Genomic DNA, 22,986 nt, shown 5'->3' on the forward strand with positions numbered 1-22,986 from the left:
TTAAATGCATTTGTATGGGATAATAGCAGTAAGGCCAAATAATTTTTTTTTATTAAATATTTTTTTTTTTTAAATGGATACTTCAAGGGGTCTTAAAATTCAAAATCAAATAGCAAAATGATCCTTGGTATGACATTCTTAAAACAATTCCATATAGCCTATTAATAGGACTGTTATGGGTTAACACGGTAGAATTGATGCACACACAAAATACTGAGCTGGAAAACAGCTTAAATCGAGTTTACTCAGAAAACTTTCAGCTAGATACACTACTTTTTAAAAACTTTTAATAAACTTGTCTGGTAGTGGTGATCGAACGACATATGCTCAGTTGGTCTTGAGCAAGTTGGAAAAGCAGTGTGAGCCACCATTTGTGTGAGCCACCGTTTGTGACAAACCTCAACCTGCAACTTTTAATAATACACAAGTAACACAAGTAGCACAAGCCAACACCACAAATAAATATAAGTAACACAAGCCAACACCACAAATAAATATAAGTAACACAAACCAACACCACAAATAAATATAAGTAACACAAACCAACACCACAAATAAATATAAGTAACACAAACCAACACCACAAATAAATATAAGTAACACAAGTATAATCACATTACTTGCTGTCTTGCTACCGTAGCTACATAGACAATCAAATGCATTTTTTTGTCTGTGTAAATTTCAGCCTCCCCTAATGCAGGATGTGATGACAGAGAATGTATTTTCTGGAAATGATGATGATACGTTTATTTCCCCCTTGATAGCTACTGGACCATAAACCTACACATAGTATTCCCACTCACCTTTTTAGCACAGCTGCAGCCATACAGTACATTGTGCATCAAAAATATATATTATAACTTGTGAATCACAATACATTTTATTTTAGATTTACAGTCAAGAAATACAGACTACAAATGGGACATGACTCAAAATACAAGAAAAAGTACATTCGCTAAATAAATGCATAATACAAGCATATTGTTAAATAATTCACCATACATTAACCTTATAGAATACTTTTTAAACATATGAGGATTGATTAAATCATTGCTTTGATTTGTTACTCTTTGTTTTGTGGTGGCTCCCATGATATGAATCAGTCAAAGTGAATTAAGAAAATGTTTTACATGTATTCATGGGCAAAATGAAATGGCGAAAAACAACAACAATCATGTGAAAAAGTTACGATCTGTTTTAAAATATGTTCTACTGTCCCACACCTACATAGGAACACGTTTTTTTTTTTTTAATCAACGAGGAATGTGTCATTTGAAAAGCAATCAAGTGGAACCGGCTGGTCATGGCATATGAAAAATAAATCATACTGATCAGTCACAATTAAATCAGATTCTGAAAAGTGTCACAGTTTTATACAGCAATACGAATATTGCTCAGTTCATAGATGTACATAATACTTCGGCAGCACTTCAGCTCAGCTAAAAGATGCTTAAGACATAAATAACACACTTTAACAGGCTTGACGCGATCTTAAACGTACACACAACATGAGCTACTATTTGCAAAATGTTCATAAAGCCCGATACACTATTTTATTGGGATCAATAATCAAGCATACACATTTTCTCACCAGGTTTCCGTCTTCTTTCCAAAGAAAAGGGAGTATACAGAGAAAATATAAGCAGTTATCAGACCATTTCTCAGTCACATTGGGTACGTTACAGCAGATAACAGATTTTGAGATTGCTCTCTAAGTTGACCTTTAAGGAACCAAAGAGGCTGGCCATCACAAACATGTAGGTGTCTAGGAATTTCACTAAAGGTGTGATTCAGATTCAAACCGATACATTGATAGAATTGTGAGACAGAAATTTGCTAGACCTGCTCAAAACAAATGTTAGAGGTATGTATTCCTCACACTCTTTTTTCCCCAAAAGGATGAGTATCAACAAAACTAGAGGGGAAAAGAGTAAGAGGAAAAGATAGACAGACCACTCAACCAATCACAGGGTGCAGATAGATAGAACAGACTGTGTGAGATGCTGCTGCACTAATGCTGCAAGAGGGTGAGTGGGGCGGGACGTTAAGCAGATTCTGGATAATCATGCCGGCGCCTTATTTACAGGGTGTGTGTGGTGGGGGACACTGGTCCCGCTTTGTCTAGCCATTCTGATCCTCCTGTGTTTGTGGGGGTGTTTGGAGTGGTGCTGCTGAGTCACCGTTACACCGTTCCAGGGGCTCGGCCTCTGGCTCCTCAGGAGCTGGGCTGGGCTGGAGCTGGGAGGGGGAACCAGGAGTGATGATGGTGGGTGCATTCTGTGAATAGGGAACCTGGAGGGTGAGTGAGGCCTCTGTGCTGGCAGGGGTGCCCTCAGAACCATCAGCTGGGGGTACTGGAGTGTTGCTCGGGGTGACAGGGCCAGCGGTGGCCCCTGGAACTGGGCTGGAGGCACCGGAGTCACTCTGTTCTGGAGCTCGAAGCCTCTTCATCAGGGTTGTGACCCTTACAGCTTTCTGTGGAAGAGCAAGACCATAGAAGGATGTTTTTAGAACACCATCATCTAACTGAACAGACTGTCCAATGAATGAATAGAATTTCACATGCACAACATTCATGCATTTCGCATACTACGGTGTAGCCCAGTTCAGAAATGTTTATTTTATTTTTTTTTACATTAGTTTGACAGAAAGGAAGAGTACCTTCCACTTGGCTTTGGCAAAGTTCTTTTCAATTTGCCCACACACTCCATCCCTGATGTTCTTGTTGGAGGCTGCATTCCCAGAAATCCTGAAACAAGGGACAGGTCAATGGGAAACCCACCAAAACACCTGAGAAGACAGAAATGGGTATGCATTTCAATCTTGGATCCATACCATTCATGGTTGATGGCCTCCTGTGCAGTCAGTCTTTGATCCTGCTCCACTTCCATCAGACATGACACCAGGCTTTTCGCTGTGGATGAAATCGACAAGAACGATACAGTACACATCTGCTCTTTCTCGCCTCTGGTGCAATAAAGTGGACATGCCTAAGAACCATAGTTTTTCCATCTAGCTGCTTTACTGGTTTAAAAATGTGATATGTAGTACTGCATTCTGATTTGAATTAACATGACTCTTTATACCTGAGTCAGATATGTCATCCCAGTACGGTGAGTCAAACTCATAGTCTCCCGACAGAATCTTGCGGAAAAGGTTTTTGTCGTGATTATCATAGTCTTCATCTTCCGTTTCGTCGTAGAAAGGGGGGTTTCCTGACAGGCTGGAGGAAGGGAAAACGAGACGTTTGATAGTCACCTGAGATGGGCAATGACATTAATACTGTATGGGCAAGACACTGTAAACTTTAGTGAACTTAGGTGGTAAAGAACACTCACAGAATATACATGATGACCCCGATGGCCCAGCAATCCACTGGCCTTCCGTACCTCTGACGTCCCACCACCTCAGGAGCTGCAGGAAGACACACAGAATCCAATATTTTATTACTAGGAAAATGGAATGCCCAGAGGTAGCAAGATGGTGTCCAGCTCTAAAGTTGGCCAAACATTCATGCCAAACCCATCTGCCCCCATAAGTCTATGATCTGCCCTCCTCCCTACCCCCTCACCAAGGTACTCTGGAGTTCCACAGGGGTCCTTGATGAGACCGTTTTCCAGCTTGGCCAGGTGGAAGTCACTGATCACTATTTTGGAGTGCTTCAGGCGGTTGAAGTACACCAAGTTCTCCAGCTGTGAGAAACAAAACAACGTGTACATTTGAATACATCATCATTAATTTGTGTTATGTAGAAAGCATGACAAAATATAGATAATTGCCAGGTTATAGAATTACTCAGGGTGCCATTCAATACATTTTTATGTCAGGCAGAGGGCAAAGTAGCTTAATTTCTAATGCTGGCACCCAAGTGAGTGGCCTGTGGTGTAATAGCCACTATGCAACACTAGATGGGAGCAGTGTGCTGAGTGTGCAGCATACCTTGAGGTTCCTGTGGACAATTCTCTGGGAGTGCAAATAGGCCACGGCTTCCAACACCTGCCTGACAACGTTGCTGGTGTCCTTCTCTGAGTAGTAGCCTTGGTCTAAGATCCAGTCAAAGACCTCTCTGCCTGTAGCTCTGCAGAGAACATACAACATATGATATGACAGTGGTTTTCTCTTTATCATTCAAATGTACTGTAGGCCTCTTGCAACACTCAATAAGTCAAATCAACTCTCAGATGAGACGACTAAGATGAGATTCTCCTGCAGAATATGGGAAATGGACATTTCACGCAGGGGTTCAGAAAGGGAAGCTTACATTGAAAAGTCTGCAGGATGTAGGCTATCTTTTTGTACACTCCTTAAAATGGTGTAAACTGGGAGGGAACCACAATGACTTCAAGGGAATGAGTACCAAAAATGAAAAAAAATAAGCAACATCATCAATAATTTCCAATAACACTCACAGCTCCAGGAAGAGGAAGTACTCCTTTCTAGTTTCAAAGACATCAACCAGCTGGAGGATGTTATGATGTTTTACCCTGTTAAAAAGGGAGACACAGAAGGAAACAGAGAAAGACATAAGACAATATTATATATCAAGCAATTATAAGATTAACTAGCAATCATCAAAATATATGACATTTAATTATTTGTATCAGTGGTTTAATGACTTAATAACCATTAGAGAATTGGACCATTTACAATTTAAGTGAAATTCATATTCTGAAATGCCTACTCGTGCACTAAATAAAATCAGTAGGGGAGAGTGGGGCAAATTGAGCCAAAGGGGTAAGTTGAGCCACCCGTGTTTCTAGGAAACCATACACACAATGTATAACTTGACCAAATATTTAATATTTCATGGAGTCTGCAAAGGAAGAAACCACATGGAAGAAGGGGTAAGGAAGTTACACATTTTCAACAAGTACAAATACATTTATTGTGAAGTTGGACCCGTTTCAAAATGGACCTGACCTTTCCCACCCGGACCCGATATGCATAAAAACACATTTTTAATATAGAGACCTGTTCCAAACGGACCTGAGGACAACTAGACCTGTACCCTATAGACCTGGTCTGAGTGAAGGAAGCAGCAGAAAAGTCAAGTGTTTAAGCTACTTTATCAACAGGAGCTGATAAAGTGCGAGGTACAGGAGGGAGAGAGAGCTGCTGCTCTAGCAGACGAGGGGATGGGGGAGTGTTACTGTGAGCGAGTGAAATGCGGAGCAGGGAGGAGGGAGAGAGATGAGAGACAGCAACCAACCAAGCCGAATCGTGCTATAGTATAATAATACCTGCCATAGATAGGTTATTTATCATCCAATATGATTACATAGTACCAGTCTTGACTACATCAAACCGAGAAGATACTATGAACAAAAATATCAACGCAACATGCAACAATTCCAAAGATTTTACTCAGTTACAGTTCATTGAAGGAAATCAGTCTAATAAAATAAGATCATTAGGCCCTAATCTAAGGATTTCACATGATTCGGAATACAGATATGCATCTGTTAGTTACAGATACCGTAAATAAAAACAGAGGAGCGTGGATCAGAAAACCAGTCAGTATCTGGTATGACCACCATTTGCCTCATGCAGTTCGACACTTCTCCTTCGCACAGAGTTGATGTGGCCTGTAGAATGTTGTCCCACTCCTCTTCAATTCTTGTGTGAGGTTGCTGGATAACGGTGGGAACTGGAACACGCCGTTGTTCAAGTCGATGCCGAGGATCCCAAACATGTTCAATGGGTGACATGTCTGGTGAATATGCCGTCCATGGAAGAACTGGGACATTTTTAGCTTCCAGCATTATCATGCTGAAACCTGAGGTGATGGCAGCGGATGAATGGCATGACAATGGGCCTCAGGATCTCGTCACAGTATATCTGTGTATTAAAATAGCCGCCAATGAAAGGCAACTGTGTTCATTGTCCATTAATCATTTTGTTCAAAATCAGCAAACCGCTCGCCCACACATCTGCCCAGTAGAGTTGAAACCGGGATTCATCCGTGAAGAGCACCCTTCTCCAGCATGCCAGTGGCTGTCGAAGGTGAGAATTTGCCCACTGAAGTTGGTTACGACGCCAAACTACAGTCCGGTGAATACCCTGGTGGGGACGACGAGCATGCACATGAGCTTTCCTGAGACAGTGTGTGCAGAAATTCTTCAGTTGTGCAAACCCACAATTTCATCAGCTGTCCGGGTGGCTTGTCTCAGACGATGCCGCAGGTGAAGAAGCCGGATGCGAAGGTCTTGTACTGTCGTGATTGCACGTGGTCTGCGGTTATGGGGCCGGTTGGACGTACTGCCAAATTCTCTAAAACAATGTTGGATGCGGCATATGGTAGAGAAATGAACATTCAATTATCTGGCTACAGCTCTGGTGGACATTCCTGCCGTCAGCATGTCAAATGCAGGCTCCCACAAGACTTGAGACATCTGTGGCATTGTGTTGTGTGACAAAACTGCACATTTTTAGAGAGGCCTTTTATTGTCCCCAGCACAAGGTGCACCTGTGTAATGACCATCTTGTTTAATCAGCTTCTTGACATGCCGCACTTGTCAGGTGGATGGAATATCTTGGCAAAAGATAAATTCTCACTAAAAGGGAAGTAAACAAATGTGCGCATAACATTTGAGAGAAGTAAGCTTTTTGTGTGAATGGAACATTTCTGTTATATTTTATTTCAGCTCATGAAACAAGGGACCAACACTTTGCATGTTGCATTTATATTTTTGTTCAGTGTAGATAAACTAGCTAGAAAGCTAGGCTAATTAAGGCTGCACTTTCTCTTCTTACAGTTAAAATAACAACAACTCCATTCAGAATATTAAGTAGCAGCATACCTGTTGGCTCTTGGTCGATGAAGCCTATCCTTTAACTTTTAATTCCGTAATTGTAATTCCATATTCCATTGACTAGATACATTATATGTACAAAGGTATGTGGACACCCTTTTAAATGACTGGATTTGGCTATCTCAACCACACTGTTGATGACAGGTGTATAAAATCGAGCACACTGCCATGCAATTTCCATAGACAAACATTGGCAATAGAATGGTCTTACTGAAGAGCTCAGTGACTTTCATCGTCGCACCATCATAGGATGCCACCTTTCCAACAAGTGAGTTTGTCAAATTCCTGCCCTGCTAGAGCTGCCCCGGACAATTGTAAGTGTTGTTATTGTGAAGTGGGAACCTGTAGGAGCAACAACGGGCTCAGCCGCGAATTGGTAGACCACAAAAGATCACAGAACGGGGCCGCTGAAGTGCGTAAAAATAGTCTGTCCTCATTTGCAACACTTACCGAGTTCCAAACTGCCTCCGGAAACAATGTTCATTGGGAGCTTCATGAAATGAATTTACATGGTCGGCCATCTGGCAGTCCGACGGACGAATCTGGGTTTGGCGGGTGCCAGGAGAATGCTACCTGCCGAAACGCGTAGTACCAACTTTGGTACTGGTCAGGGGCTGTTTTTTATGGTTATGGTTATAGGCTAGCCCCCTTAAGTCTCAGTGAAGGCAAATATTAACGCTGCAGCATACGATAACATTCTAGACGATTCTGTGCTTCTATCTTGGTGGCAACATTTTAGCGAAGGCCCTTTCTTCTTTTCCTTTCAGCATTACAATGCCCCCGTGCACAAAGCGAGGTCCATACAGAAATGGTTTGTCGAGATCGGTGTGGAAGAACTTAACTGGCCTGCAAAGAGCCCTGACCTCAACTCCATCGAACACCTTTGGGATGAATTGGAACCGTGACTGTGAGCCAGGCCTAATCGCCCAACATCAGTGCTCGACCTCACTAATGCTCTTGTGGCTGAATGGAAGCAAGTCCTTGCAACAATGTTCCAACCTCTAGTGGAAAGCCTTCCCAGAAGAGTTATAGTGGCAAAGGGGGGAACAATCCCATAGTAACTCCCATGATTTGGAATGAGACGTTCGACAAGCAGGTGTCAATATACTTTTGGTCATGTATCTCCTATATTTAGCCACATAAGGAGGACCTATGACACTTTGATGACTTATGATTGGAGAACAACAAGCTACACGTACCACTCTCGTGAAAAGATCAGCAGAATAAATTATACAATTTCTCTCTTGCTCTCTACTGCAGAATTCGGGTCTGGATATGTACGGGTCCTTCCGGACAAGTCTGCTAAAATTACACATACCTGAGACCCGTGACAATTATTTCAGATCTGACCCAGACCCGTGACATTATTTAGAATTCTGGATCCGGACCTGCTCGGGTCCTGGATTGGGACTTAGGGTTCAGGTGGATCCGTGAAGACCTTTAATTTATTGTGGTATAGGTTTCATGACGCTAGTATCTAAACCAAAGTTGATACTTTTAAGATGTTTCCATACATCAGTTGTGGTCTCTATAAGGTTCAATATGAGGTTCTAAACCTAGCATGAAAGTGAATCATTGTAGCTGTGTGGGTTAATATAGTCAAAATGTTTGCCTTGGGGTAAGTTGAGCCAAAGGCAAGTTGAGCATATTTAAGTGTTTTCTTCCCAGGCGTAATGAAAGGCATTCTAACTGGGATATGAGGTAACAACATGGCATGGCCTATGTCAAAAGTGTTTTTTTTTAAGTACAAAGTGTTAGGTGTTAAGCCTCTGTTAAAAGATGCTTAAAATGATTGATAGACAGAAAAGCAATTGCTATTGGGAAATAAAGATAGACATGGTTTTAAAAAGGTAGTGGTAACATTTCAGTCAGTACATACATTTGAAGGCGGTTTAACTTAATCCATACCCGGGGTAAATTGTGTCAAGAGACCTCTTTTTTTGGGACAAGCTATGCTTTCAAAACTGTAATGTTTACATGAATTCGGATTTCGGGGGGGGGGGGGATACACATCATCCTGAAATATACTGTATGTAGGTATCTTTGCTCGAAAGAATACTATATTTCCCTTGACTGAGGGATGCTGAATGTAAAAAATGGCTCAACTTGGACCACTCTCCATATAGGCAAAAAGGTACAAATAGGCATTAAAAATAGACATTAATTGTTATATTGTAAGGGTGGATTAATGATTATATTTTGTTATGTATGGAGAGTGGACCATTTCCAATTTCCAATTAAGAACAAATTCTTATTTTCAACAACAGCATAAGAACAGCAGGTTAACTGCCTTGTTCAGGGGTAGAATGATTTTTACCTTGTCAGCTTGGGGATTTGGTCTTGCAACCTTTCGGTTAATTAGGTATTTAAAGGAATCTTGATTGGCATATTTTATTCACAGTTTTAAGTTAAATAATGTTTTAATTAATGTAATCCCAATAGTTTCAATTGCATTTTAATATTTGTTTTTAAATTACTGATGGGTCTGTGACTCTTTCTACTTCAAATTCAAGACTGGACTGCTCAAGAGATATTGCTTCATTGTAACTATTTGTTACAGGCAAATGGATCATTCAAGCTGAACAGGACTGGTGTTTATGGGAATGTTATAGTGATGTTATGGAAACATTATGGGGATGCTATGGAAACAAGAACGTTAGTATTTAGTAACCATTATTAACTAATTTCTGTTAACTATCTCTACTGCGTTCCCCCCCATTTCAATTGCATACATGTGAATTGTAAAACTAGAGATAATCGTAACAGAATGATTCATGCTTTCCTGTGGCATTTCAGACGCCAAGGATAAAGCTTTGCATTAATGAATAAGCCAAAAACTGAATTTCACTCACATATTCAAGATCACAATTTCATTCTTGGCAGCTTTCCTCACTTTCCTCCCGTCCTTTTTCAAAAACTTTTTACAGGTGAACATTTTGAGTGTGTTCTTATCCTTCGCTCTGAAGATCTCACAGAACTCCTCCCTTAAATCAGGACCACACACAAGAACAAACAAGAGAAACATTTTAAAATGGTCAAATCTTCTACTGAAAGGAAGAGTTATTTGTGTTCCTATTAAGCCACAGTCCCAGAATGCAACAGTCGTTTAGACGTCGTGAAGGAATACTCACGATTTGACAATTTGTCCAAGGTCATATTTATCAGTCACCTCTGAGGGATTGTTGTAATCCTTCTTCTCCCCGAGTGTCAAACAGCCAAATGGCATGGCAGCTCCTGCCCTTCACAGGGAATTCACACCAGCACCACCTGTTAACAGGACCGAGCACATTGTTGCTACAATACACATGAAAGCAATTGTACATGAGAAGGCACGTTAAACAACTTATTTCGCGTGGCTGTGCTGCGGTCATAGGTACGAGTTCCATCTCACTATTAAACATCTGAATAAGAGCACCGTGACAAACGCTGTTGCTAAAGTTTATGATCTATCCCTTCTCCTAGTCACTGTACCTGTAGGTACACGTCTACGTCAATTACATCACACCCTTGCACATCGACGCAGTACTTACCCTGTGTATATAGTTATCGTTACTCATTGTGTATTTATTCCTTGTGTTATTATTTTTCGTTTACTTCTACATTTTCCTCTCTGCGTTGTTGCGAAGGGCCCATAAGGAAGCATGTCACTGTTAGCGCTAAATGGCACAATTGTAATTGGCTCCTGCTGGATGTTAAATCCCTCACCTACCTACTGTAGCAGTCCACTTTGCTGAACATAAGTGTAACAATACTCTATCTGAGTGAGGTTACATAAGACCAGGCCTGGCATTGTGTTAGAGGTATCCAGCCTAGAGGTAGCCTGTCATTGCTAACAATTAAGGTGCAGACCAAAACATGTATTCTTTCAATCAATGCACACATTAGCCAGCATGCACTTATCATTTTCAAAATGGGTTTATGGAATATGCCGGTCATTGAGATCATAACGCACTTTGAACTCAACATGATAATGACTTCGATTCAAATCTTTAGAGAGCATTGTATGCCATGGGACCTTGAAAATAACCGGATTCATTCATATTCATCCATCACATAACTCTACTATACAAAGACTTAAGTCTCCAGTAGCCTGGAAGGCGTGTTTCTTTTTTACTCAACAGTGAGCCAGCCAGTCCTGTACTTGCATTGCTGATGTCACTTTATAGAACTGAATAGGTTTCCATGAATCTGGTCCACAGCAGCAACACATACTCAGTATTCAGCCTTGGGACGATTAATACCACCAGGAGCAGCAGTAACTATTGTTCTTTCTGAACAAAGCATACAGTTCCCTGAATACATGCAATACGAATATGATCCTCTCTGGATGGGTTTCTGGCTGCTGAACAATCCTGTTGATTTGGCAGCAGAGGAAGCAGAGTGAAATACAGTGGGAGGAGGAGGAGGCGAGTGAATTTGACCGAGGTGCCATCTCAGTGGAGCCATCAATCATGTCCCTATTATGAGAAGAAAAAATGGATTCCTCAACTCTGGTGGAAAATCAATGCGAGGTTTCACTCTGTGGTAGAGGAAAATAACACGTCCTTATGGAAGGATCATGAATGTATGAGGAAACAACAAAAATAAATGATACAGGGAATAAGGCATTTAGCCTTTGTAAATGAGCCATTACCATTCCTGCAGTAATAGCTAGTGTAGATGCACATGATTTCAAAACAGTTCTAATCTTTTAGTAGTATTAGGAGTAACAAATAGTTATGTACAACTACATTTTATGTAAGAAATGCACATTTCTAGGTGAGTAAATTTATTGGGAAACAATCTTGTTCTACATAAAGGTTCACTTATTTTATTTTGACAACACCAATCATTCATGACGTATGAGGCATCTGCTATGCTCGTTGCAAGCCTTCCTAATGGCTAGTAGAAGGTAAAGGTTACAGCAGGACTAACTTCATGTAGTAGGTGTTAAAGAAACACCTGAAACGAAATGCCGCATATGACGAGAAGCTGTTGCGGTCATGTTCTCTTTTGCACTGTTCAACCAATCCAGTAAATGTGGAGGAGGGGTGAAGACGGAGTGTCACCGTGTTAGTATTCCTGATAGAAACAACTTCAGATCGCAAGCTACTGTAGCAAATGTGCCATAGCTAGCTGCTAGCCAGATACTAGCCTGCATTATTTAGCAATAAAGGAATCTCCGACCAAACTTGACATAAAAAAATTGGTATGTGGTGTCTGTCGACTTTGTGATAAAACACTATCCTGTGAATATTGCAAGTTTTAGTTATTGCTTCCTCAAATATTTGATCAGAAAGCAACATGTTTTCTAGTCGTATGCTCACCTGCTATTTTTCACCGACAGGGTTCATTATCGCGACCAAAACAGTCGCATTTGCGACCGTTTGACTTCGCAGTGACACACATTCTTAACTGGTCGCAAGAGTGACAGCAATTTTTTTTGACCTTGTCACGTTAGTTTTTGGTTCAAAATTAGCTTTTTCTTATCATCCTGATTTATTCAAACAGTAATGTGCAATTGACCAAAGATAAACCAACTTTCTGAATAGGCAACAATGACACCGAAATACAGGGGAGGTTTTGGAAAACCTCCTGGCCAGTCGATCATAACGGTCAGTGGCCTGCTTGGTCCAGTGAATTTCATTTGTAATAATGCTATATTTTTTTTATCTAGGGGAAAGTATTCATTATTGTATTGCTGTTGTGTTACAGCCTGAATTCCAAATTCACACCCATCTACTCACAATATTCCATAATTACAAAGTGAAAGCATGTTTTTAGAAAATGTTGCAAATGTATTTAAAATGAAAAACTGAAATATGTAATTTACAAAAAAGTATTCACAGCCTTTCTCAATACTTTGTAAAAGCACCTTTGGCAAAGATTACAGCTGTGAGTCTTTCTAGGTAAGTCACTCAGAGTATTCCATGCCTGGTGTCATGCCCTGGCCATAGAGAGACTTTTATTCTCTATTTTGGTTAGGCCAGGGTGTGACTAGGGTGGGCATTCTAGTTTCTTTATTTCTATGTTTTCTATTTCTTTGTGTTTGGCCGGGTGTGGTTCTCAATCAGAGGCAGCTGTCTGTCCTTGTCTCTGATTGGGAATCATACTGAGGCAGCCTTTTCCTTTCGCAGGTGTGTTAGTGGCACTGTTGCCCAAGTTAAGCCTCAGTGTCGTGTCCTTGTTTTGTTGGCGACATTCATTTCAAATAAAAAGAAATGTAAGCTCATCACGCTGCGTTTTGGTCCAGTCATTTCCATGACGACGTCCGTGACACCTGGATTGTGCAACATTTGCCCATTATTATTTTCAAAAATCTTCAAGCTCTGTCAAATTGGTTGTTGATCAATGCTAGACAACCATTTCCAGTCTTGCCATATATACAGTAGTGAACAAAAACATAAATGAAAATGTAAAGTGCTGGTCGCATGTTTCATGAGTTAAAATAACTTTTATGAACAAATGTGTTTACATCTCTGTTTGTGAGCATTTCTACATATCCAAGATAATCCATCCACCTGACAGGTGTGGCATATCAAGAAGCTGATTAAACAAGATGATCATTATACAGGTTTATTTACTGTCCCCCTTGTGCTGGGGACAGTAAATGCCACAGATGTCTCAAGTTTTGACAGTGTGCAATTGGCATGGTGAATGCTGGAATGTCCACCAGAGCTGTTGCCATATAATTGAATGTTAATTCCTCTCCCATAAGCCACCTCTAATGTTGTTTTAGAGAATTTGGCAGTACAACCAGCCAGCCTAACATTCGCAGACCATGTGCAACCATGACAGCCCAGGACCTCCACATCCGGCTTCTTCACCTGCGGGATCGTCTGAGACCAGCCACCCGGAAAGGTGATGCCAATATCCAGCAACATCACACAGCCATTGAAAAGGAGTGGAACAGCATTCCGCTGGCCATAATCAACATCCTGATCAACCTTATGCAAAGGAGATGTGTCGCACTGCATGAGGCAAATGATAGTCACACCAGACACGGTCTGTTTTTCTGATCCACACGACTACCTTTTTTTTTAAGTATCTGTGACTAACAGATACATATCTGTATTCCCAGTCACGTGAAAAGCATGGATTAGAGCTTAATTTATATATTTAAATTGACTGATTTCCTTATATGAACTGTAACTCACAAAAATCTATGAAATTGTTGCATGTTTTGATGTGTTTAGATTTTTTTTTCAGTGTAAACTAAGCCAATAATTTAATTCTTGCACCCGTTACTGAAATGGTTGTTCCAGTTTAACAGGCTTAGGTAGTTTTATCCACGGTGCTTAACCCTGGCAGACATTACGAGTGCAAGTTGCGGATTAATACACATTTCAACTGTTGGATAGCCTAATGCTGGCTCGATTCCAATAGGAATTACACATACTTTTACAAGCCAGTATAATGGGATTTACAGTTAGGGTTGCAACATTCTGGTACCTTTCTCAGGTTTTCCAGAAATCCTGGTTGGATGATCTCTAAACAATCTTTGGGGGATGTTTGTGGAATTTTGCAACCCTACTTGCAAGCCTGGTGTGACCTGTAAACTGAGTTTCAGACCACAGTATAAGGCCTTATGATATATGTAATAGTTAATATATAACTTTTATATTTTCCCAGGAACTCACCATGTCGCTGTCACTAAGAAATACAGTCATGGGTGGTAACTCTACAATTCAATCGAAAAGGCAAGCCGCACTGATTGGAGGCGTGGCTTAGTGGGGGCGTTACATTTAAGTATACCTTACAAAAAAAGTTGCATTTTGTATTACTCATATGAAGGTAGTACTGCTTATTTTGGCTCTTTAAGTTTCTTATCTTTTTTTTTAGGTAATCAGTTTCCTGTTTGAGTACTCAGGAACATTATCACTCTTCTTGGTAAGCAACGCCATTGTAGATTTGGCATTAGGTTTTAGGTTATTGTCCTGCTGAAAGGTGAATTAATCTCCCAGTTTCTGGTGGAAAGCAGACTAAAAACAGGTTTCCTCTAGGATTTTGCTGGTGCTTAATGGTGGCTGCATAACATGATGCAGCCACCATTATGCTTTAAAATATGGAGAGTGGTACTCAGTAATGTGTAGTATTGGATTTGCCCCAAACATAATACTTTGTATTCAGGGCAAAAGGTTAATTGCTTTGCCACATTATTTGTAGTATTACCTGCCTTTTTGCAAACAGGAGGCATGTTTTGGAATATTTGTATTCTGTACAAGCTTCCTTCTTTTCACTCTGTCAGTTAGGTTAATATTGTGGAGTAACTACAATTTTGTTGATCCATCCTCAGTTTTCTCCTATCACAGCCATTAAACTCTGTAACTGTTTTAAAGTCACCATTAAAGTCATCATGGTGAAACCTCTAAGTGGTTCCCTTCCTCTCCGGCAACTGAGTTAGGAGGGACGCCTTTATCTTTGTAGTGACTGGGTGTTTTTATACACCATCCAAAGTGTAATTAATAACTTCACCATGCTGAAAGAGATATTCAATGTCTGCTTTTTTTAACCATCTATAAGTGCCATTCTTTGCGAGGCATTGGAAAACCTCACTCGTCTTTGTGGTTGAATCTGTGTTTGAAACTCACTGCTTGACTGAGGGACTTTACAGATAATTGTGTGTGGGGTACAGAAATGAGGTCGTCATTAAAAAACAATGTTAAATTTTACTATTGCACACAGAGTGAGTCCATGCAACTTATAATTTTACTTGTTCTGCACATTTTCACTCCTGAAGTTATTTAGGCTTGCCATAATAAAGGGGTTGAAAACTTACTGACTCAGGACATTTCAGCTTTTTATTTTTCATTAATTTGTAAAACATTGTGGTATCCCAGGAGGTCTACCTGGGGGATGGTAATAGAGGAGAGGTACGTGAAGTGACGTTGGCGCCCTCTACTGGAAATACGGGAGCTGGGCACCCCGAAGCCTACAACCAGAGGGGCCCAACCACGAGAGTTCCAACCAGGTGAGAAGGTCTTGGTGCTGATCCCTACAACAGAGAGTAAATTCCTGGCTATGAGGCATGGGCCCTACAACATTGTTGAGCGAGTAGGTGACGTCAACTATAAGTTCCGCCAACCGGGGCGGAGAAGACCCCTCCAGCTTTACCATGTGAACTTTACTCCAGTAGCACACACGTGAGGCACTGTGCGTAACGTGGACCCGGCCACAGCAGGGCCCGCCCTCGGTCTAAGTTGCAATGGGGGAAGACCTCAGCCCAATCCAAGACAAGAGCTCAGAGAGTTGGTCCTGCGGAATACGGCCGTGTTCTCCGAGGTATCGGGGTGCACGGATCTCGTGGAACATCATATCCACACACGTCCCGGAGAAAAAGTGAGCAAACGGCCATACCAGGAGCCCGGAGGGTGTGGTCCAGCGGGAAGTGACGACAATGCTAGAAATGTGGGTACACAGTTAGGGGTCTAACCCCATAGTTCTGGACAAGGTCAGTAAGTTTGATGCTTACCCCATGCCCCGGGTGGACAATCTGATCGACGATCTGACCGCTTGGGGATGGCGAGATACGTCAGCACCTTGGACCTGACAAAGGGGTACTGGCAGGTGCCACTAGTAGCTGCCTCCCGAGAGAAGACTTCCTTCTCCCCCCCGGGGGGGCTATACCACTACAGGGTTCTGCCTTTCGGGCTCCACGGGGCACCAGCGACCTTTCAGTGACTCATGGACCATGTCCTGCGGCCGCACAATGAGTACGTGACAGTTGGGAGTCACATCTTTGTAGGTTACAGGCCGTGGTTGATGCGCAAAAGGGAAGCAGGTCTGACCGCGAACCCCCACAAGTGCAAGCCGGGCTACGCCGAGGTGGAGTACCTGGGATATCAGATCGGGAGAGGAAATGTGAAACCTCAAGAAAAAGAATCACTGCCATTAGGGGATGGCCGGTCCCCCGAACCAAGAGGCAGGTGAAGTCATTCCTGGGGTTAGCAGGGTACTACATTAGATGTGTACCCAACTTTGCTGCAATAGCTTCTCCCCTCACAGACTTAACGAAGACGGTGCGATGGACGGAGGACACGGAGGCGGCGTTCCAGGCCCTGAAGGATACGCTATGTTCGCACCCGGTACTCGTCACTCCGGACTTCTCAAAAAACCTCCTAGGCCAGAGAGACACGTCTGACACAGGGGTCGGGGCCGTTTTGTCCCAAGAGCAGGAAGGCGAGGAGCACCCAATCATCTATGTCAGCAGGAAGCTCCTCCTGAGGGAGAATAAATACTCGATTGTCGAGAAGGAGTGCCTCAGTGTGAAGTGGGCACTGGACACACTCAACTTCTCGGGAGGAAGTTCACCCTGATCACTGACCATGCCCCCCTTGTGTGGATGGCAAGAGGTAAGGACGCGAATGACCGTGTCACCCACTGGTTCCTGTCCTTACAGCGCTACTCTGTCATCCACAGGTTGGAGGCCCCGCACGGCAATGCAGTCGTCCTCTCCAGGAGGGATGCAAACCTAGACCTGAGCATGCCTCCCTCCCAGTCAGGGCTAAGGAGGGGGGCGGGGTTTACTCTATGGGGGGGTCCTACCCTTTTTTTTTTTTTTTACCTAAAATGACATACCCAAATCTAACTGCCTGTAGCTCAGGACCTGAACCAAGGATATGGATATTGAAAGGAAACACTGAAGTTTGGAAATGTGAAATAAATGTTGGAGAATATAACACATTACATCTGGTAAAAGATAATACAAAGAAAAAAACATGTGTTTTTCTTTTTTTATTGTGCCATCATCTTTGAAATGCAAGCGAAAGGCCACAATGAATTGTTCCAGCCCAGGCACAATTTGGACTTTGGCCACTAGATGGCATCAGTGTATGTACAAAGTCGTGGACTGATCCAATGAACCATTGTATGTCTGTATATCAAGACTGCCTAAATGTGCCTAATTGCTTTATTAATACATTTTCAAGTTCATAATTGTGCACTCTCCTCAAACAATAGCATGGTATTCTTACACTGTAATAGCTACTGTAATTTGGACTGTGCAGCTAGATTAAGAAGAATTTAAGCTTTCTACCCATATCAGATATGTTTATGTCCTGGGATTTGTTTTGTTACTTACAACCTCATGCTAATCACATTAGCCTACATTAGCTCAACTGTGCCGCATAGGGGGGACACAGATCCCGTAGAGTTTAAAAATCTGACATATCTAGGCTATTTGGTCCTTGAATAGTCAGTAAAGTTATGGTAGCTGATTTAGTTAAGTTATAATTATTCCATTATTTTATTTCTGATTTAAGAGATGTAGGTGCTTTCGTTTGTTTCCTGCCATCTCAATTGAAGGGTGTTGCGTTATTGTGCTTGTTGTCGTAAAACCATGTGCGGTTATTATGAGCAAGACAGCATCCAATGTTGGCTTCAACTTGGTTTTCCATACAAAGTGTTCCATTACAAAGGGAACCCGGTTTTTGGTTGCTTTCTCCTTTTAAAATATGATAAAGTAACCCCTCAACAACATCTAGTTTTAGCAACTTGCTAGCTAGCTACCACATGAACAGGTTCAGTTTTATAGGGTCAGCTGTAGTAGTTCAGCACAGCTGGATCAAATTAGGTTTAAGTGCCTTGCTGAAGGGCACATCAACAGACTTTTCACCATGTCGACTCAAGAATTTTAACCAACAACCTTTCGGTTAGTGGCCCAACGCTCCAACCGCTAGGCTAACTGCCACCCACTAGTGTGTTTGTGTCGGGAGCATGCTGTCTATTTAGCCAAGCAATGCCCACATTATTCTGACATATTTTTTAAAATAAAAAATAATGTCAGTGTCAATGCAGGCCTATTAAATAATGAATTATTCTTCAAATGGTAATTAATAGGCCACATTTTTTGCAATCCAGTGGCCCTTTGTTTTGAAAGCCCTACACCACTGAATTAAAGGGCAACTTCTTTGCTGTTACAGTAAAGCCTGATTGCATCCAGATTTTTTTCTTCTTCTTCTAATAAACACACAAAAGCCGTTAGCTACTCAGTCTACACTCTGGCAGAGGAGGGTGTTATTTTTGTCTTCTTCATGGCAAAAACTTTCAAAGCGTTGATTAAATTCCCTTTTCCTAGTGTTTCAACAGTGCTGTTTACAGCAGCAGCAGCAGTCCTTCCTGCATTGGTTCGGTGCGGAGTGGGCAATATCTCCAACCGACACGTAGACTGCTAGTAATGAGCCAGGAGAGGGAAATAATGAACCCTGTGCAGCGAGAGAGGAGAAGAAGAGTGAATAGTTCTGTTTCAGGTTGTGAATCAATCATCGGCACGGGAAGGAGAGAGTCTCTGGGATGAAGACTCAGAGGAGAGGAGAGGAGAGGAGAAGAGGCGGTTGAGTGTAGTGCGGGCCACAGTGGGACTCACTACTATATAACTCCAGGATCAGGGCTCCAGAGATACGCATTGCCTGACTCGCTGGCTGAATAGCACAGTGGCCCTGATATAATCAGCCTCCCCTCAAGCAACTATATTACTGCAACTGATAAACATACATCAAATCATATCAAATGGTATTCGTCACATGCTTCGTTAACAGTGAAGTGCTTACTTAAGGGCCCTTCCCAAAAATGCAGAGAAATAATACAGAAGTAATAACACATAAAACATTTAAGTAATAATAAATACACAATAAGTAACAATAACTTGGCTATATACAGGGGGTACCAGTACCAAGTTGATGTGCAAGGGTACAAGCTAATTGAGGTAGATACGTACAGTACCAGTCAAAGTTTGGACACCTTCAAGGGTTTTTCTTTATTTTTACTATTTTCTACATCATAGAATAATAGTGAAGACATCAAAACTCTGAAATAACACATATGTTAAACAAATCATAATATATTTTTGAGTCTTCAAAATAGCCACCCTTTGCCTTGATGACAGCTTTGCACATGCTTGGCATTCTCTCAACCAGCATCACCTGGAATGCTTTCCCAAAAGTCTTGAAAGAGTTCCAACATATGCTGAGAACTTGTTGGGTTTTTACAAGGACTGATTTGATGTCATTTCCGGTCACAACTTGTAGACTTGTTTATGTGCTGCTGTGTGGGTTGTTGCTAACCTTACTTTGATACCTGCCTACTCTACAGTTTTTCGCTGTACTCATAATATACAGGAGAACGTTCGCCTTATGGCGAGGATAGCTGTGCTGCAAGCCCAGCTTCAGACGCAATCGTTAGGCAAGTGTAGGAACGGATGAAATAGTGTCTGTGCCACCAATAAGTACAGATAGTAATATAAATCGCCTTGCACAGACCCCGTAGCCGGACAATTTTCTCATGTCTTCTGGAGGAAATGCTGTAGGATTGCTCAACCGGTGTTGCTCATTCAGCCGACAGAAACTTTCAACCGGTTCTCCCCATTAAGCAACGGGTCGGAGTCAGAGGCCGTGCTTTCTCTGGTCTCTCCTCCTCCCGTTACGGGGTCTGAGACGCCGAAGCCTCCCACCATTAGCTCTGACAAATTGAAAGCCCTAGTCATTGGCGACTCCATTACCCGCAGAATTAGACTAAATACTAATCATCCAGCGATCATACAATGTTGACCAGGGGGCAGGGCTACCGACATTAAAGCTAATCTGAAGATGGTGCTGGCTAAGGCTAAAACTGGTGTAGAGAGTATAGGGATATTGTTATCCACGTCGGCTCCAACGATGTTAGGATGAAACAGTCAGATGTCACCAAGCGCAACATAGCTTCAGCGTGTAAATCAGCTAGAAATATGTGTCAGCATCGAGTAATTGTCTCTGGCCCTCTCCCAGTTAGGGGAGTGATGAGCTCTACAGCAGTCTCACAACTCAATCGCTGGTTGAAAACTATTTTCTGCCCCTTGTAGATAATTGGCCCTCTTTCTGGGACTCACCCACAAACAGGACCAAGCCTGACCTGCTGAGGAGTGATGGACTCCATCCTAGCTGGAGGGGTGCTCTCATTTTATCTACGAACATAGACAGGGCTCGAACTCCCCTAGCTCCACAATGAGATAGGGTGCAGGCCAGGCAGCAGGGTGCAGGCCAGGCAGCAGGGTGTTAGCCAGCCTGCCAGCTTAGTGGAGTCTGCCACTAGCACAGTCAGTGTAGTCAGCTCAGCTATCCCCATTGAGACCGTATCTGTGCCTCGATCTAGGTTGGGCAAAACTAAACATGGTGGTGTTCGCATTAGCAATCTCACAGTAATAAAGACCTCCTCCATTCCTGTTATTATTGAAAGAGATTGTGATACCTCACATCTCAAAATAGGGCTACTTAATGTTAGATCCCTCACTTCCAAGGCAGTCATAGTCAATGAACTAATCACTGATCATAATCTTGATGTGATTGGCCTGACTGAAACATGGCTTAAGCCTGATGAATTTACTGTGTTAAATGAGGCCTCACCTCCTGGTTACACTAGTGACCATATCCCCCAGTAATCACGCAAAGGCGGAGGTGTTGCTAATATTCATGATAGCAAATTTCAATTTACAAAAAAATACATTTACGTCTTTTGAGCTTCTAGTCATGAAATCTATGCAGCCTATTCAATCACTTTTTATAGCTACTGTTTACACGCCTCCTGGGCCATATACAGCATTCCTCACTGAGTTCCCTGAATTCCTATCGGACCTTGTAGTCATGGAGGATAATATTCACATTTTTGGTGACTTTAATATTCACATGGAAAGTCCACAGACCCACTCCAAAAGGCTTTCGGAGCCATCCTCGACTCAGTGGGTTTTGTCCAACATGTCTCCGGACCTATTCACTTCCACGGTCATACTCTGGACCAAGTTTTGTCCTGTGGAATAAATGTTGTGGATCTTAATATTTTTCCTCATAATCCTGGACTACAATAGGTTAACCACCTAACTGAGGAACTTAATTTAACCTTGCGTAATAACCTATATGCAGTCACACCCCTAAAAACAAAAAACATTTGTCATAAGAAACTATCTCCCTGGTATACAGAAAATACCCGAGCTCTGAAAATTGGAACGGAAATGGCGCTACACCAAACTGGAAGTCTTCAGACTAGCTTAGAAGACAGTACTGTGCAGTATCGAAGAGCCCTCACTGCTGCTCGATCATTCTATTTTTCCAACTTAATTGAGAAAAATAAGAACAATCCCAAAATTATTTTTGATACTGTTGCAAAGCTAACTAAAACCAGCATTCCCCAAGAGAGGATGGCTTTCACTTGATCAGTGATAAATTCATGAACTTCTTTGACGAAAAGATCATGATCATTATAAAGCAAATTACAGACTCCTCTTTAAATCTGTGTATTCCTCCAAAGCTCAGTTCTCCTGAGTCTGCACAACTCTGCCAGGACCCAGGATCAAGGGAGACACTCAAGTTTTATAATATTATATTTCTTGACACATTGATGAAAATATTAATGGCCTCTAAACCTTCAAACTGCATATTGGACCCTATTCCAACTAAACTACTGAAAGAGCTGCTTCCTATGCTTGGCCCTCCTATGTTGAACATTATAAACGGCTCTCCATCCACCAGATGTATACCAAACTTACTAAAAGTGGCAGTAATCAAGCCTCTCTTGAAAAGCCAAACCTTGACTCAGAAAATATTTTAAAAACTATCGGCCTATATCGAATCTCCCATTCCTCTCAAACATTTTTGAAAAAACAGCAACTCACTGTCTTCCTGAAGTCAAACAATGTATACGAAACGTTTCAGTCTGGTTTTATACCCCATCATAGCACTGAGACTGCACTTGTAAAGGTGGTAAATTACCTTTTAATGCCATCAGACTGAGGCTCTGCATCTGTCCTCGTGCTTCTAGACCTTAGTACTGCTTTTGATACCATCGATCACCACATTCTTTTGGAGAGATTGGAAACCCAAATTGGTCTACACGGACAAGTTCTGGCCTGGTTTAGATCTTATCTTTCAGAAAGATATCAGTTTGTCTCTGTGGATGGTTTGTCCTGCCAAATCAACTGTAAATTTCGGTGTTCCTCAAGGTTCCGTTTTAGGAACTATTGTTTTCACTATATATTTTACCTCTTGGTGATGTCATTTGGAAACATAATGCTAACTTTCACTGCTATGTGGACGACACACAGCTGTACATTTCGATGAAACATGATGAAGCCCCAAAATTGCCCTCCCTGGAAGCCTGTGTTTCAGACATAAGGAAGTGGATGGAGGCAAATGTTCTACTTTTAATTCTCGGACAAAACAGCTAGTTCTAG

At 41.9% G+C, this 22,986-nt stretch overlaps 1 protein-coding gene across 3 annotated transcripts in view; it reads right to left on the reverse strand.

Moving 5' to 3' along the window:
- Positions 1 to 323: 323 nt before the first annotated feature.
- Positions 324 to 22,986, reverse strand: part of LOC135541150 (caM kinase-like vesicle-associated protein) — a 40,097-nt gene continuing 17,434 nt past the window's right edge. For 2 of the 3 annotated variants that reach the window (XM_064967262.1, XM_064967261.1), the window contains exons 2-11: positions 9,944 to 10,079; positions 9,665 to 9,796; positions 4,410 to 4,484; positions 3,940 to 4,078; positions 3,572 to 3,692; positions 3,339 to 3,414; positions 3,087 to 3,223; positions 2,836 to 2,914; positions 2,662 to 2,749; positions 324 to 2,475 (exon numbers count right to left, since the gene is read on the reverse strand). In XM_064967262.1, coding sequence (XP_064823334.1) covers positions 2,122 to 2,475; positions 2,662 to 2,749; positions 2,836 to 2,914; positions 3,087 to 3,223; positions 3,339 to 3,414; positions 3,572 to 3,692; positions 3,940 to 4,078; positions 4,410 to 4,484; positions 9,665 to 9,796; positions 9,944 to 10,038 — 1,296 coding nt within the window. In that variant the 5' untranslated portion in view covers positions 10,039 to 10,079 and the 3' untranslated portion in view covers positions 324 to 2,121. Of the gene's footprint in view, positions 2,476 to 2,661; positions 2,750 to 2,835; positions 2,915 to 3,086; positions 3,224 to 3,338; positions 3,415 to 3,571; positions 3,693 to 3,939; positions 4,079 to 4,409; positions 4,485 to 9,664; positions 9,797 to 9,943; positions 10,080 to 22,986 lie in introns of those variants that run through there. The other variant, XM_064967263.1, reaches the window with a different exon arrangement.

The sequence above is a fragment of the Oncorhynchus masou genome, chromosome 6 (genome assembly GCF_036934945.1).
Source record: "Oncorhynchus masou masou isolate Uvic2021 chromosome 6, UVic_Omas_1.1, whole genome shotgun sequence".
NCBI lineage: Eukaryota > Metazoa > Chordata > Actinopteri > Salmoniformes > Salmonidae > Oncorhynchus > Oncorhynchus masou.